The sequence below is a fragment of the Thunnus thynnus genome, chromosome 6 (assembly GCF_963924715.1).
Source record: "Thunnus thynnus chromosome 6, fThuThy2.1, whole genome shotgun sequence".
Lineage (NCBI taxonomy): Eukaryota > Metazoa > Chordata > Actinopteri > Scombriformes > Scombridae > Thunnus > Thunnus thynnus.
In genome coordinates, this window is record NC_089522.1 from 4,320,081 (window position 1) to 4,334,821 (window position 14,741).

Genomic DNA, 14,741 nt, shown 5'->3' on the forward strand with positions numbered 1-14,741 from the left:
TAACCAGTCTGTGATGCCAACATCTTGCAGGACATTAAAAAGATTTAGAATTGCACTTCTAAAACACTGTCAGGCTCACAATGGGCAGTTTTTTTTTGTTTTTTTTTAAAAAAAAGGTTAAAAATCCATGTAGCAGAACCAGAGATATCTTTTTTTTATTCTACGCATTTGTCTTTCTTGTCCAAACCTGGTACCTACATCACCCACAATGCGACTCCAATTCACTCAGCTGTGCAGATTCAGGTGTTATGCTTGTAGCAGCTTATGTAGCCTGGAGCTGCTAGCCTCCAGCATGCATGAAGAGCCCTAGCCCTAACCCACATTGACTCAAGTGACATCACTTGAGGCAATTTATCAGATTTCACAAAGCTCCCTCTGAAGAACCAAAAGGCTTTATACTTCTTTTTTCACCTATGCAGTAGTACTCCCAAACACCTGGAAACAGACTATTTTCTGGTTAGAACAGTTTTTGTTATTTACCGTAAGAGATTTTTGTAGTTCTTTATTCCTCTGTATTCTCAGCATGTGAGTGGGGCTCATTTAGAAAAAGATTATGTCACACACTTTAAGGTTCCAGTCAAGATTTAGCAATGTTTGAATCAGATTTTTCTGATTATTTGTTAGTTGCTTATACAGTCATGAATATTTAATGTAATGAGGAATACTCAATATTGGAAGCCAGGTTCTCGAGGGCTTTAATGGCAGAGAATTCACTCATGGTATGTTGCCTGTTTTTGGTGGAATTTTTGAAGGTAATTTTTGTTTGTTTTGTTTCAGAGGACTTAATGAAAAGAATAATCTAAACCCCCCCCAAAAAAGACATGCTGTCGTTTTTTTTGATAATTTTCTAACCGTTGAAATGTCCATTCATAGTAAAAGAAGCATTGGCAACAATTTGTGACAAAACTGAATATTACCATCAAATACAGGTTTTTATGATTATAAAATGTCAACATGATAAATCTAATGTTTATTCATAATATACTATGCCAGTATGAATTTTCCAACATTTTGTAGATATTTTACATTAAAATACAGTCCCTAATTATGTGAATCCAGAATGAAACTGCTAATTTTGGCATTATAAGAGTTGTAGGCTTCTGTTTGAATGTAAGTTGGCAATGCTTTGTAGAGTACCACAAGGAAATGTTACATTGTTTTATTCTCAGGTGTTAGACATTGCTCTTGTCCATAAAAAGAGATGTGCGATTTAAAAATGTATTTTATTTTACTTTAATAGCTACATATCTATGTAGATAATTGAAAAAAGATGTTTATGTTGATAAATGTCAACCATCTGGTAGAGTTGGTATTTTAATAATAGTTTAAAAAAAATGATTTGCTTGTATCACGAGGTGATACGATTAAAGGGTTAAAAAGTCTTTTCCTGGATTTATAAGTCATGATTACTTTGGAAATTTCAAACACAAAAGGCATTAGTATTCAGCTAATCGAAAACAACACTTCCCTCATTTACAGCTGGACTTTCTTTTGTATAACAGACTTTATTAACAGCAGTCATAATACAGCTCAATTTTAAAAACAAGCAAGTCATTCTCCCCAAAACTTGATATTAAGTGCAAAAAAAAAACAAACCATCATGATCATATACATTCAGCAGAGAATCACAACTGCACAACAACCAAACATGGATGGTACTCATGTCAGATAAAGGAATGGTCTACATACAGTACTCAAAAGGTAGATCCAGCAGCAGTAGAAATGGTGGAACAGCCAAACAGTGAAGCATGATGTTACAGTCAGCAGAAATCAGAAGGGAAGTGAGTCTCCTGGCCAGATAAGGACCTGCTTTTTGGACACAATCCTCCCATTCAAACCTGCACATATTCAAATTCCTCCTCATGTTGTGATCACATCCGTTATTTCTCCAATGACCTCATGAAGGGTGCTTCCATGTTGCCTTGAGCAAAGATCACTTTGCTATTCATCAGAGAATCTCTGCAAATATAACCTTTAAAATGAGAAGAATCTAAGACATGATAAAAAATATATTAACAACCAGAAGTGTCATTTCAGTGGTAGCAGTTTTTGTAATGATAAAACATCAATTGTCAGCTTTTTTTTCTTCAAATGAGCTGCTGTTGATCTGCTGTTTCCTCTAAAGAATCTCGTCCATGCAACTTAAGTTTGGCACAAAGGGGAGCAGAAAGTTTGGTACAAAAGCAAGAAGTAAAAAGGAATAAAGCTCCATCTAACTGGAAACTACAACAGAAAAAAATGTCAGATGTAAGACACTTGATAAAGCATCTTTGTTTTTTTTTTCTTTTCTTTTTTTTCATTCAAACAACAAATTCATATGTACACAACACTTCAAGTCTCATAAAATTCAAGAATCAAAATGTTACAACAACAAAAAAAAAACACAAAAACAAAGATGAGAGCACGGTGAGAGAAAACCTGCACACTGTCAATCATCAGAAATAGTTATTGTTTTTATCATGCTGGTTTATTTCTGTAAATTGGAATATTAGTAAGTATGTGATTTTTTTATGGTCTTTCTGTTTTGGTTAAGAGATTACTATTGGATATAGAGAAAAACAGTGAAACCACCCTTTGGATACACATGTAAGGATTCAGGGTCAGTTTCATCTCCATATGACAAAGTCAGGAGACAACTCATGTAATGACACATGTGCATAGAAAAAGGGAAAACTCAGCTTTTTTGTTAAATCAACGAGTTGCCTAAAAACACTTGAAATTATGACCAAACCTTGGTCAACTCCTTGGAAAAGCAGATCATGTAAGTTAAAGTATCTAATGTACTGGGGACTTGAGGCAAAGCTCCCATTTGATTTTGGAAATCAATGGAAATAATCACAAAACAGGACACCATCTTGGTCACTAGCTGTACAGGTAGCTGCAGTATCATTAAATATGATACAGTGAAAGAGAAAATATGCTTCTCACATCATTGCGCGCTTCACTCACAAAGTTGAGCAATAAGCAGACTACAACTTCCTTCCTAAAACAGCACCATCCCCATTATCTGATATTAAACACACACACACACACACACACCCACACACCCACACACACACCCTTCTGTGGGCATAGCAGCTTCCACACTTATCCAGTAACTTATACTCTCTAACCTGGGGAACAATTGTAATTAGTGGATGTAAGAGGGCTGAGGAAGCCTGCTGCTTTCTGGTCGCTGCTCTGCTGAAGCTACTCTTTCTGCTTGTTGCTACAGTGTTTGAACTCTGTTGCCATGTCTAGTCTGCTGTTGTAGACTAAACAATGATGGTGCTCTTTCTCAGCACCATTAAATTGCCTTTTGCAAGCTTAAATACTATAAGTGTACACTGTTAAGCTAGATTTGCATGTTAGTTATACAGAGCTGTAGAGAAAACTGAGTATATATTATGTATCAATTTATATTTCTTTTCACCTCAAAGGAGACATAAAATTTACATCAGTGACTGTTTGGTTGTCTGAAACATTGGAGTGAATTGTTTCTGTTCTCAGCATAGTGTAACCCTCCCTCCCCCCTAAACTGGACAAACTGAACTGACTCCTTACAGTTCCAGGAAATTAATCACGTAAAGAACAGTGGGAGGCAGAGCAAAAAGAGGAAGTTGGAGAGAGAGAGGATGAGGACAGGTGAGAGAGCGAGAGAAAGAGACCCATAGTGGAGCTGTGGAGTAAGGTGGGTGGCATGTTGTTCTGCCTTGTACAGGTGGTGGTGGGGTTGTAACATAGGCCTCAGCCTCTGCTGGGTTGTTGACTCTGGACCTGGCTATCAATCCAGCCAGCTCATTTCTCCCTGTAGTACAGCAGGTACATCTTCAGAGGCTCAGGCAGTGGCAGGCCCAGTATCCTCTCTCTCAGGACATTCACGGCCGGCTGGGGTCGGAGCAGCTCCCCGGTCTCCTTCTCCTCCTCCTCCTCCTCCTGCTCCTCCTCTTCATCATCTTCTTCCATCATCTCCTCTTCTTCCACCACCCCTCCTGCTCCTCTCCCCACCTTCCTGCTCCCCCTCATCTGCCGCCTCACCTCCCTCTCTCCTGCCTCCTCCTCATCCTCTGCTCTCCCTCCCTGATTGTTGTTGCTGTCCAGGGGAGTGGGGCCAATACCGCTGCTGGCCACCACTTGACGGGTGGCCAGGACAAGGGCATTGCAATGGCGCCGGTGGACGCGCCGACGTTTGAAGCGAGGGCCATACTTATGGAGCCCAGCCACTGCCAGACCTCTGCCCACACTGAAAGAGGAACCCCTGCCACGTGATAGGCTGTCTCCTCCATCTGTGGTCACCCTGAGGGTGTGGCGGATACAGATACGAGCCAGTTCCTGTAATGTCCGTACCTCATACTTTGCTGCAAAATTGAAAACCACAACACAACAGAGCAGAGAGGAAAATATTAGTACAAAACATGGGAGGAAGACAACAAAACTCAACAATTGTGGAGGTGGAGGTGGGTGATGTTATCATTAGTGGGTAATTTTTCACCCACACCCAAGTAATAATTACAGCTACAATTACCCACTGTATTTCAGTGAACTCACTGGATTTAAATCCTGTCCAGAGTGATGTCCTTGCATTTTAAAATGGATGTCTGAGGTTTTTTCAAGTTGCTTGTCCTTCTACATTTTTTAAACTCAGTGAAATTTAACTTTTGTGTGAAAATTAAGTCAAAATGTTTTTGCTAATCTGATAGATGGAAACATGCAACAACATACCAACATATGGGCCTATTTTGGGAACCAATATGACCACTGGCAAAAACAAGACCCCATGAAAGCTCATCAACTGGGCAGTTGTGATGTCAGCTATAGGTAGATACTGCTATTCTTTAATGAGCTCAGTTTTTAGATATTTGTTTACATTTTGGCAAATAGACGCCATTAAACGTACGCTGAGTTAGCTATTAGCAGCTCCGGTGTAGCCATGGATGTACAGACAACTATCACTAGAATACTTTCATACTGAAAAAAAATTAAAAATGTGATGATTCTCAGGCAAGTTCTGAAGCTTCTATTCTCTATGATTTCTAAATGGATTTATGGAGGTTTATTGACATGGGAGATAATGATATCATGACATTCACCTCACGCAGTATCTTTGCCTCAATGTCCATGTCTGTTACAGATGTCATGTCTATTACAGACTATATCCTGTTATTTCCCCATGATGTCCGAAATGATGAGTTCAATTACCAAGCACAGTGAGTATTTCATTCCCTACCTCCCCCTGTAATGTTAATCCCACCTGAATGGGGCTTTAGACACAGATTACATATGTTTTTTTTGTATTTTTGATTTTAAAAAGGTTGAAATGAGACTCACGCAGCGGGGCAGTCTTGGGTTTGCCATTTGTGCTGTGTTTAGGCAGCACCAGAGGAGCGAAGGACACAGAGATGATCTTTTTGGTCTCCCAGCTGTTCAGCCCTGTACGGGTGATCTTGGTCAACTGTGGAAAATACAGCAGGAAGAATTTAAAAGTGCTCTTGTCCTTGTACTTTGTGTGTGTGTACTGGTGCATCCTGATGATTGTGGTACAACAAGTCCATTCATCCCACAAGAATTGTTTCAAATGAAGATATTCAAGATTAGAAAAGCTATTTTGAAAGTTGCAAGGTGCTGTGCACATAATACAAAAAATCAAAGCCAATGATATATCAACATTACAATCAATAAAAACAAAAATACAGATGGAGGAGAAGGTGGCAGATTTTCTCAAGCAAAACACCAACCTTTTCCTCAAGAGGCATCACAAGGATGCCCCCCAGCTTGAGCAGGTTCTTCATGTAATCCTCATGGTCCTTCTGCACCCCGGCCCCACAGTACACCCTATCATACTGACGGCTCTCTGGAGGAATCTCCAGGCAGTTGCCCACAACAAAGGATGGCTCACAGAATTCAAATCTGAAGAGAGACACAAGAGCAATGGAAAACACTGTAGACATGTGGAAAACTAGAAAACATCACTGACACATTTGGATACCTACTTATCAAAGCTGTCGCTGGTTTTGATGAAGGTGTCGAGCTTCTGGTAGGCGTACTCGATAACATCTGTGTGTAACTCTATCCCATGATTCACCCCAAATGGTCCTGGAACAGTTAGCATACCATTGTTTTCAATTAACCACATTTACATGGACACAAAACTGTTTGTGATGCCATAGGGCATTATGCCCAACTACAAATGTTGTGTGTGATTATTCTCATATTAGAAACACAACCTGTATTGTTACAGGCCAGTGAGAATTTAATACACATATTTCAATTTTTATAAAGCGAGTAGTTGTAGTAATGAATAGCCATGTACTGAGAATATGGGTGTCACATTTGACTTATTATTAATATTAAGAAAATTTATTAATTTCTGCTTCTCAATGATTCACAATACAGCAAAATGCTGCCTTTGAAACTTTTTTTTAATTAAGTTTAGAAAATGTACAATGTTTTTATCCTAAATTGGCTCTTCAGGCACAAGGGTGTCATGAAATCACCTACAGTTTTTTGGGACTCAACACCTGTGTTTTCTACACTGATAATTAAGAAACTTGTGCAATTGAATTGTAAAAATAATTAAATGATTCCATGCTTTTGTGTCTTCACTCATTCAGCTCTTGCCTCAGCCAAAGAGCTGTGGCTATCTGCAGATGGTTCAAAATATTGCAGCCCGTTTTCTAAGAAACACAACACGCAGGCAGCACATTACTCCAGTGACAGCTGCTCTGCCAGTGGAGTTTAGAATTCAATATAAAATTCTAGTTATTACCTCTCAGGCTCTAAATTGTGAATCCCTTGGGTATGCTTCTGAATTTTTGTGTCCATGTAGTAACTATAGTAACTCTCTCAGGTCAGTTATCCAGAGTCCATTGGTTCCCAGAGCTCAGCTGAGACCAGGCATGTGCGGTCTTTTCCCCTTGACTTTGAAAAACCTTCCAAGTCAACTGAAAAAAAAATTGTATTGCCTCACTTCTCTTTCCTTTACTGACATTTTACTTTTTAAAAATGTTATTACTGTTTTGTGAATTCTGTTTTGTTGTTCTTGAGTTTGTTACTATGAAGCCTGTTTAATATTTGATGCTCATTGATTTTACTGTGAAGTACATGGTAACCAGAGTGTTGAATGAATAAATCTTTGATTACTTACCTATTCATATAGTTACTGCTGTTTTCTCTGCCTTTGTCATTTCTACACAAATACACATGAAGATTGCAATTGTTTGGAATGTCACTGTATTATAATAATAATTGGGCTATATAATAGTAACTGATTAGGGCTGCAACTAACGATAACTTTGATTATTGATTAATCTGTAGAGTATTTTCTCAATTAATCACTTAGACGTTTGGTCCATAAAATGTCAGAAAATTGTGAAAAATATCAATCACTGTTTCTAAAAGCCCAAGATGACGTCCACAAATGTTTTCTTTTGTCTCGACTAACAGTCCACAACTCAAAGATATTTTTCTTACTATCATAGAGGACTAAAGAAACCAGAAAATATTCACATTTGAGAAGCTGAAATCAGAGAATTTGGAATTTTTTTCTTTAAAAAATAGCTCAAAAGGATTAATCAATAATCAAAATAGTTTACGGTTCATTTTCTGTCGAGCGACTAGCGGATTATTGGATTATTCTGTGACTGCGGACCGTGTACAGTGTTGATATTTAGCATCTAGGCTCTGACCTGTCACTCCCAACAAGGAAACACTAAGCTCAGCACAGCAGGGAGTGGGGAATGATGATACTAACTTCCCCCTAGGTAGACTCAGAGCCTACAGGTGGACACTGAGGTGGAGGTGGGGGTTTTGAAATGATATATGAGCAGCAGCAGTAGCAGCAGATGACACCTAGCTTTCAGGGGTGGCAGCAGACAGCAGGCAGCAAAGGAGTGAACAGAGCACTGACATGTGTGTTGCTCTATGTTGCCATGAGAGGAGGATGCCATGTGAGTGAAGCAGCAGATTCGAGTTCACTGCATGAACTGGCTTGCAGGCTTAGCTTCATTATTGGCAACAGTCATATTGCCATTGGAAAATCAACTGTATTAGGACTATAAATGTTTGAATGCAACTCCAACCTTACTTTTTTCTCTTAAAAAAAGCATTATGTATCCAGGCAAGTTGACAGAGCAAGTTGTTTTTCACAGCAATAGTCTAATTGAGCAGTTTTGAGTACCACAATAGCCATCAGTGCCACAGAATTGCTTCGTTGGAACAATTCAAGGATTAGTACATTGCTGATGGACACTTCAAAGAATGTGAATCATCTTTCAACTCTTTTAACAAGCATGCCTGACAGATATTGGATTTTTGACTCTGACAACAATATCAATATTTGTGAGTTACAAAATTCAGAAAACAATATATTGGTCAATATTCATCTTTTTACATTAACGCATAACACTCACAACAGTTTGAGTTTTTTTAAGATATGTCTTGAGCAGGCCATTTCACAAGACCAAAAACATATAATTTCTGTTCTGACATTTCATGTTAATTATCGGTCAACATATGCACTGAAACAGATATAGTGCAAAAGGCTAATATTGGTCAATATATCTCACCAACTGATTCATCAGTCTAGCTCTAGCATGTACCTGTAACCTTCATGCTATATGTTTACACTTTGATACCAGAACAAGATCACAATTGTCAGAGTTGAGGGATAGGTTCACAATTTTTCAAGTCTATCTTAAAACAACAGTCAGGTACCCATATGGACATTAAAAGAGGTCTTCCTCGCTGTAATTCCTCCTGTTCATACTGGCTATTAAAAGATCCCTTCAAATGTGCTTCCAATGTAGGTGATGGGGGCCAAAATCCACAGTGTATCACACAGTCATTTTGTGCAAAATGCATATAAAAGTTTATCTGAAGCTTATATGCAGTCTGAGTTAGTCATATCAAGTTGATATCTGCCACATTTACAGTGTTTTTAGCATCTAATTCCCTCTTTGTGTTTCCTAGGACAGTGTTTCCCTGTTGAGCTGCAGTGGAAGTATAGGAACAAAAAGAGGTACGTTGGCACTAAAAAAGACTGTAACGTTGAAAGATATCTACTTGATCTGACTAATTTGGATGACTGAAGATTCATATTAGCTTCAGATAACTTTTAAATACATTTTTGCACAGAAGGAGGCTTGTGGATTTTGGTCCCATCACTTACACTGTAAGTGCTTTATGAAAGGATCAGAATAATCAGTATGAACATGAGGAGTGATTACAGTAAGAATAACCTATTTCAATGTTCATTTGGGCACCTGACTGTTGTTTTAAGACAGACTTGAAAAATTGTGAACCTGTCCTTTAAAGTAAAGACATGCTGGATTATTGCAGGGAACCACCTACCCAATATGAGGCCAACCATGGTGCTGAGGTAGCCAGTCCCACTGCCAAGGTTAAGGAACGAGAGACCAGGGTGGAGATCCAAAGCCTCCATCACCTCGGAGTAGATACACGGAGCAGACAGATGGATGTTTCCATGCCGCCAAGCCAAGTCCTGACAATAACATTTCATATACCCCAACATCTTTCAGCTTATCAAACTCTTAACATGGTGATTATGCAGTGACTAATAACAAAAGAAATATTCAACATCATTAGCTATTATTTCACATCAAAACATAATCATGTCTGCTGTACATCTCTTTGGACCCTGTCTGGGTGACTTGACAGACTTTCATTTTGCTCACCTTGTAGGCGTTATCCCGGTATTCATCTAGGTAATAGTCAGCACGATCGATAGCTCGAAAAGCCTGCTCCACCAGGTCTGAGCGAATGTAATAAGCCTCCTTCAGGTTGTCAATCAAGTCGTCATTGTCCTCACCAGCACTCACAGCTCCCCCCATGTTGACTGAAGACAAAAGGAAACAGGTGGTTTACTATGACAAAGCACTTTGTGTGAAGCTAATTAACCTCTAAACATTAGATACCATCAGGTTGCATTTTTTTTCTACAACCACAGGATGGATTACCATTTAACTTTGTGCAGACATTCATGGTCCCAAGAGGATGAATCTTAATGACTTTTCTTTTAATGCCACCAGGAGGTCAAAATTTCAGTTTGTCCAATACAAACTGTTTATGAGCACATCCATTAAAAATTAATGACATTCCCATTAGCCTCAGTTGTACTTTCTGTTACTTTGCACTAATGAAAACACTGATAATGAATAAACTGTACAGAAATGACAACCAGTACCATACATACAGTATTATAAGTATTTCATGGTGTTCAGAACTAAATGAAGACTGCATTTCTTACATCTCTCAAGCTCATTTTACTCCATTTGCTCAGCCAACATTACATGCTATAATAAAATCTCACAAGTGACTTAACCTGATGACATTTTCACGCTGACAACATGATTAACCCTTTGTATATACACTGCCAAAGAACTCTATTCTGAAACCTCACTCTGGCAAACTATCACATTTACTTCATCACCACTGCTAAAGATAGTAAACCAACTCTGGATGTCAACTTTTATCCATCAAACAGTTCACTTTTCTTTACAGACAAATTACAGACTCACTAGATCTTTTTTTTAAATTACCATTTAATTTCTTCAGTTTCTTTAGATGGTGGGACACTTGTTTAGAAACTTTAGTACTTCTGTACCTGTGCATTTCAACATTTAACTGCTGCTTTAACTGCTTAACTTTAAAAACAGTCTTAAAATCATACTGTGTATGTCATCTCTTGAGCAATGTGTTAATTATTAAAGAAAGTGGAAAGCTGAAAAAACTTCTTATTTGAAGAAGTGCTTTGGGACGAGACCAGGTCTGTCATTTTGTGTTGACTTAAAATCTGCACAACTTGGATAACAATCACAGCCTGTGAGTACGTCTAATTTAATAGCACCAAGATGTGGTTATTGTTAAAAATACCCCTTTATATAACATACTCTATTTTGAATAATGATTTGTGTCTGACTGGGTTTTACCACAAAAAAGTTAAATTATCTTGTTAAAATCCTTAAAATTACATCTACTCCTTCTCCATCATTGAAAAATCCAGAATCTATGACTATGCAAATATTTTTTATTTCAAAAGTTTTACTGCTGGACACATGATGTCTCCTACTTCACTGTGAAGTCCATTCTTAGTGTATGTGCACTGGAGGCTTCATGTTTCCACATCACACAGGATTGGCTTCAAAACTAGTTGTGATATCACAAATCCTGCTCTTAGGACAGAGAAACTTTCAACTTTTAGTTGAATGTCTGTGTCTCAACTATATGCACCACAAGCCTGACATGACTAAGCCTAAATGAAGCTTTTGGCAGCAGAATGCAATGGTAGGTGTGAATGCTGTGGATGCAATTCAGGGCCGTGTTAAAAACAACACCAGAGAGCAATGCCAAAGGACAGGAGGGACAGAGATCACAGGGTGCACGGGCTGCCAAATGCTGGTCATAGTCATGAGGCAAGAACAAAGGGTGATGTGCATTTAAATATTACTGCACCTCTTGTCTTTGATGCCACTTGGCTGAGCTGAAGTAGATGTTGTCAGGCCAATATAAAACAAACAGCACCCCTTGCCTTAAATGAATACTCATTTTCAGGGAAGAGAATCCAGCTATGAGATGTTGTCGCTGTGAATATTTTTATGATGTGCTTCTTCAGGGTGTTTAGCAGAGATTACCACAGGAGGGCGCTGTAATACAAGTCTTTAACTAACTATTTGGTTTAGTAGGCTAGTAGGGTACACACTTCCTGCGCCTCGCTATTCATTTGCAATTCAATGAATTAGCTACAACGTCCTTTCCTTTATCTACAAGGTTTTTAACGGGAGTCAAAAGTCACACCACGACCTGTAACTCCAGCAGGTTTCATTTCACCGCAAACATCCATACAAATCCTACTTGCGGCTGCTGTTTGCGCCAATCAGGTGATCCAGTTTCGACAAAACAATAGAATTCAAGCTCTCTTGGTCTAACAACCACCCAGTATAAAATACAAAAACACATGATTACATCTGTAACAGACTGTCAGGCACGGGCAAGGTCAACACAAACAGAAACAACCGCAGTCTTGTCTTCGCTGAAAGAGAAGTGAGATCGAGACAAGAATGATAACAGCTAACTACTGCTAGCGGTGTAGGAGCACATGCTAGCTTTCACTGTGCTCCCACTGATGGAGATGACGTTATACCTGGTCAAATGCCGACTGATATTCTCTCTCTTAACGATTTTCCTTGTGTTCAGCCTTTTGTTGTTTGGGGGGATGTAGTCAGAGACACAGCACTGCTCGATGTAAACATTTGGCCAGCTGACGCTCTGACGTCATACGTAATGCGCGCATAACGGCCAGAGGAGGATGGCCTGCATAGACACTGGAGCTCTGTTTAAACATGAACAGAAAGGGCAAATGTGATAGTTAAAATGTTATTCAAAACTGAATAGTGGTATTGACCACAAAATATGAATATTTTACCAAGTTTGATTGCCATTATTGAGTTACTTTTACCACGTGACTCAGCCAATACTAAGCTATTTCTGTCTCAGTTACTTCTAAGCTTGTCTGTGCTCTAATTAGCTTAAATAGCGAGCTTTAAATGGGCTTTAATTAAAAGTTATACCTATACTAAGTCAAATCCCTACAGACCTTATTCACAGAAGACATTTTGACATGTCACAAGTCACAGTAGGAAAAGCACAGGTGTAAATAATGAAAATAAATGATGGCTGAATTTCATTTAGCTGCTTCAATTTCAGGGTCCTGGTATTGCACATGCTGGCTCACTATCACACTGTCATGGTATACTTAGATAATAGAATGTTAATGTTATTAGTAACAACTGTGTACTACAACAAGTCCAAATGTCTGCTGTGAAATAGAAATAGAAATAGAAACACATGTAGACTAATAAACTTGAAGGTTTAAAGATTATCAACATGAGAGCAAGAATATATATACACACACACAAAAAAAATTCTGTATTTTTCAGACTTTTCAAGTCCTTTGCTGAACTGGTCACAACTGGTAGACATGTAACCAGTGACAGAGAGTCACAAGTAGATATTACAAGCAAAAAAAAAACAAAAAAAAAAAACATTTGATATTGACACAGGGACATAAGGTAATAAAGCAGGACCCACCTCAAGACTCCCATCATGTTAGATGATATTGTGCTTTAGTGGTGCACATTCCAAAACAAATTCTCAATCACATCAGAACAAACCAACTGACATTCAGTGAACTTGGATCTTGCAACCCCAAGAACTCCAGGGGCCCTACAATCCAGCCTATAAGTATGTGCAGTGAAATGCAGGGTGACACACTCTTGAGGCTTTGCTAAAAAAGGCTTAAAGTGTAGCAGTGAATAGGAATTATAATTAGAATAAATATAAGAATTAGAAAAGAAAAAAGGAGGGCATATTTGCCCAGTGTATAAATGGACTGTACATTTCAGTTTGTAACAATGTAAAATGTGCACAGTCACAGTTATAAGGCAAATTAACATTTTGTACATACTTGGGAGTAAATACACCACTTGCCTGTAACAAGTCAGTTTCAGTCCTTGATATTTGAACCATGTTATTCACCAGCTATCTGCATGGGTAAAACGTACTTCTTGATGTCCATTCCTCAAATTAAAACAGAACATTTTTCAAGCCCATCTTAATACAATACTCACATGTCCATATGTACATTAAAAGAGTCACTGCTTGTTGTAATCATTCCTGCTCTCCATACTGGCTATGAAGTGATCCCTCTCCAACACAATTCCAGTGTAAGTAATGGTGGTCTACATTCTGTGCAAAGATATATTATAAAGCTGAAGCTAATATGTAGCTTCAACAGTCTGAGTAAACCGAATTAAGTGCACATCTTCCAAAGTTAGTCCTCTTTTTGTACAAACTTCCACTGTAAGATACTTTACTTAGGCGGGATATTTGCAGTGACTGATTGCTCTTTCAATACACATGAACAGTCAGTATTGCTTTAGGATAGACTTGAAAAATGTGAATCTATCCTTGCCTATCCTAGATGCATGCACCGTGATAGCAGCATCCGTAGTTCTATCTCTGGTTCAGTGTCTCGTAGGAGGCTTTACAGGGATACCACTTCTCATAATTACACCTCTCACTGAGAATTCATATTTATCATATTTATTGGATTTTTTTGTGAGAAACTGTTAACCTTTCCCTGTGTAACAAACCTGTTTCCACTGTACAAATATACTCACAAATATACTCACTGTAGTAGCCAGGATACCTACCTTAAAAACGCATCACTTCCTATAAAAGTAGATCCTCTGGAAAGATGTTTGGTGATGACAGTGGTCAATATTCCCAAACAAAAATATCAATCAGTACTGTGTTTGAAAAAATAAGTAATGTCACACAACATTAATGTCTTAGTTACCTTTAAAGATGATCCCCCTAGACAGCATGAGATTCTGCCTATGCAGAATACAGTTACAACACAGTTACAGTTTTGCTCAATTGCTTAAGCAAATTTTCTAAAACACTGTTATCATTCCCAATTTACACTGTGTGGCACTAAGCGCCACCAAAAATGATTTTTTTGTCACTTTATGAAGATAGTCAAAATGTCAAAAATGTCAAACTGTGTCAGTATTAAAGTACTTACATACAGTAATTTTGTAAATATCCTGCAAAGTGAGAAAACAACCAAATACAGAAAACACAACCAAATACAGAAATGTTCTGCAAAAACAGAAAACACAACCAAAGGGTTCAGTCCTGTCGACTGTTGTCTTGTTACTAATTTCCATTGCGTTCTGTACAAC

At 38.3% G+C, this 14,741-nt stretch overlaps 1 protein-coding gene across 1 annotated transcript; it reads right to left on the bottom strand.

Moving 5' to 3' along the window:
* Positions 1–1,485: 1,485 nt before the first annotated feature.
* On the bottom strand, positions 1,486–12,281 carry LOC137184045 (protein-L-isoaspartate O-methyltransferase domain-containing protein 2). Its single transcript, XM_067591343.1, has 7 exons — positions 12,137–12,281; positions 9,672–9,832; positions 9,328–9,478; positions 5,970–6,072; positions 5,715–5,886; positions 5,308–5,431; positions 1,486–4,337 (listed from the first exon to the last, which is right to left on the bottom strand). Exons 2-7 carry the CDS (start codon positions 9,825–9,827, stop codon positions 3,778–3,780), a joined length of 1,266 nt encoding a protein of 421 aa, XP_067447444.1. The 5' UTR covers positions 9,828–9,832; positions 12,137–12,281; the 3' UTR covers positions 1,486–3,777.
* Between the last annotated feature and the right edge of the window lie 2,460 nt (positions 12,282–14,741).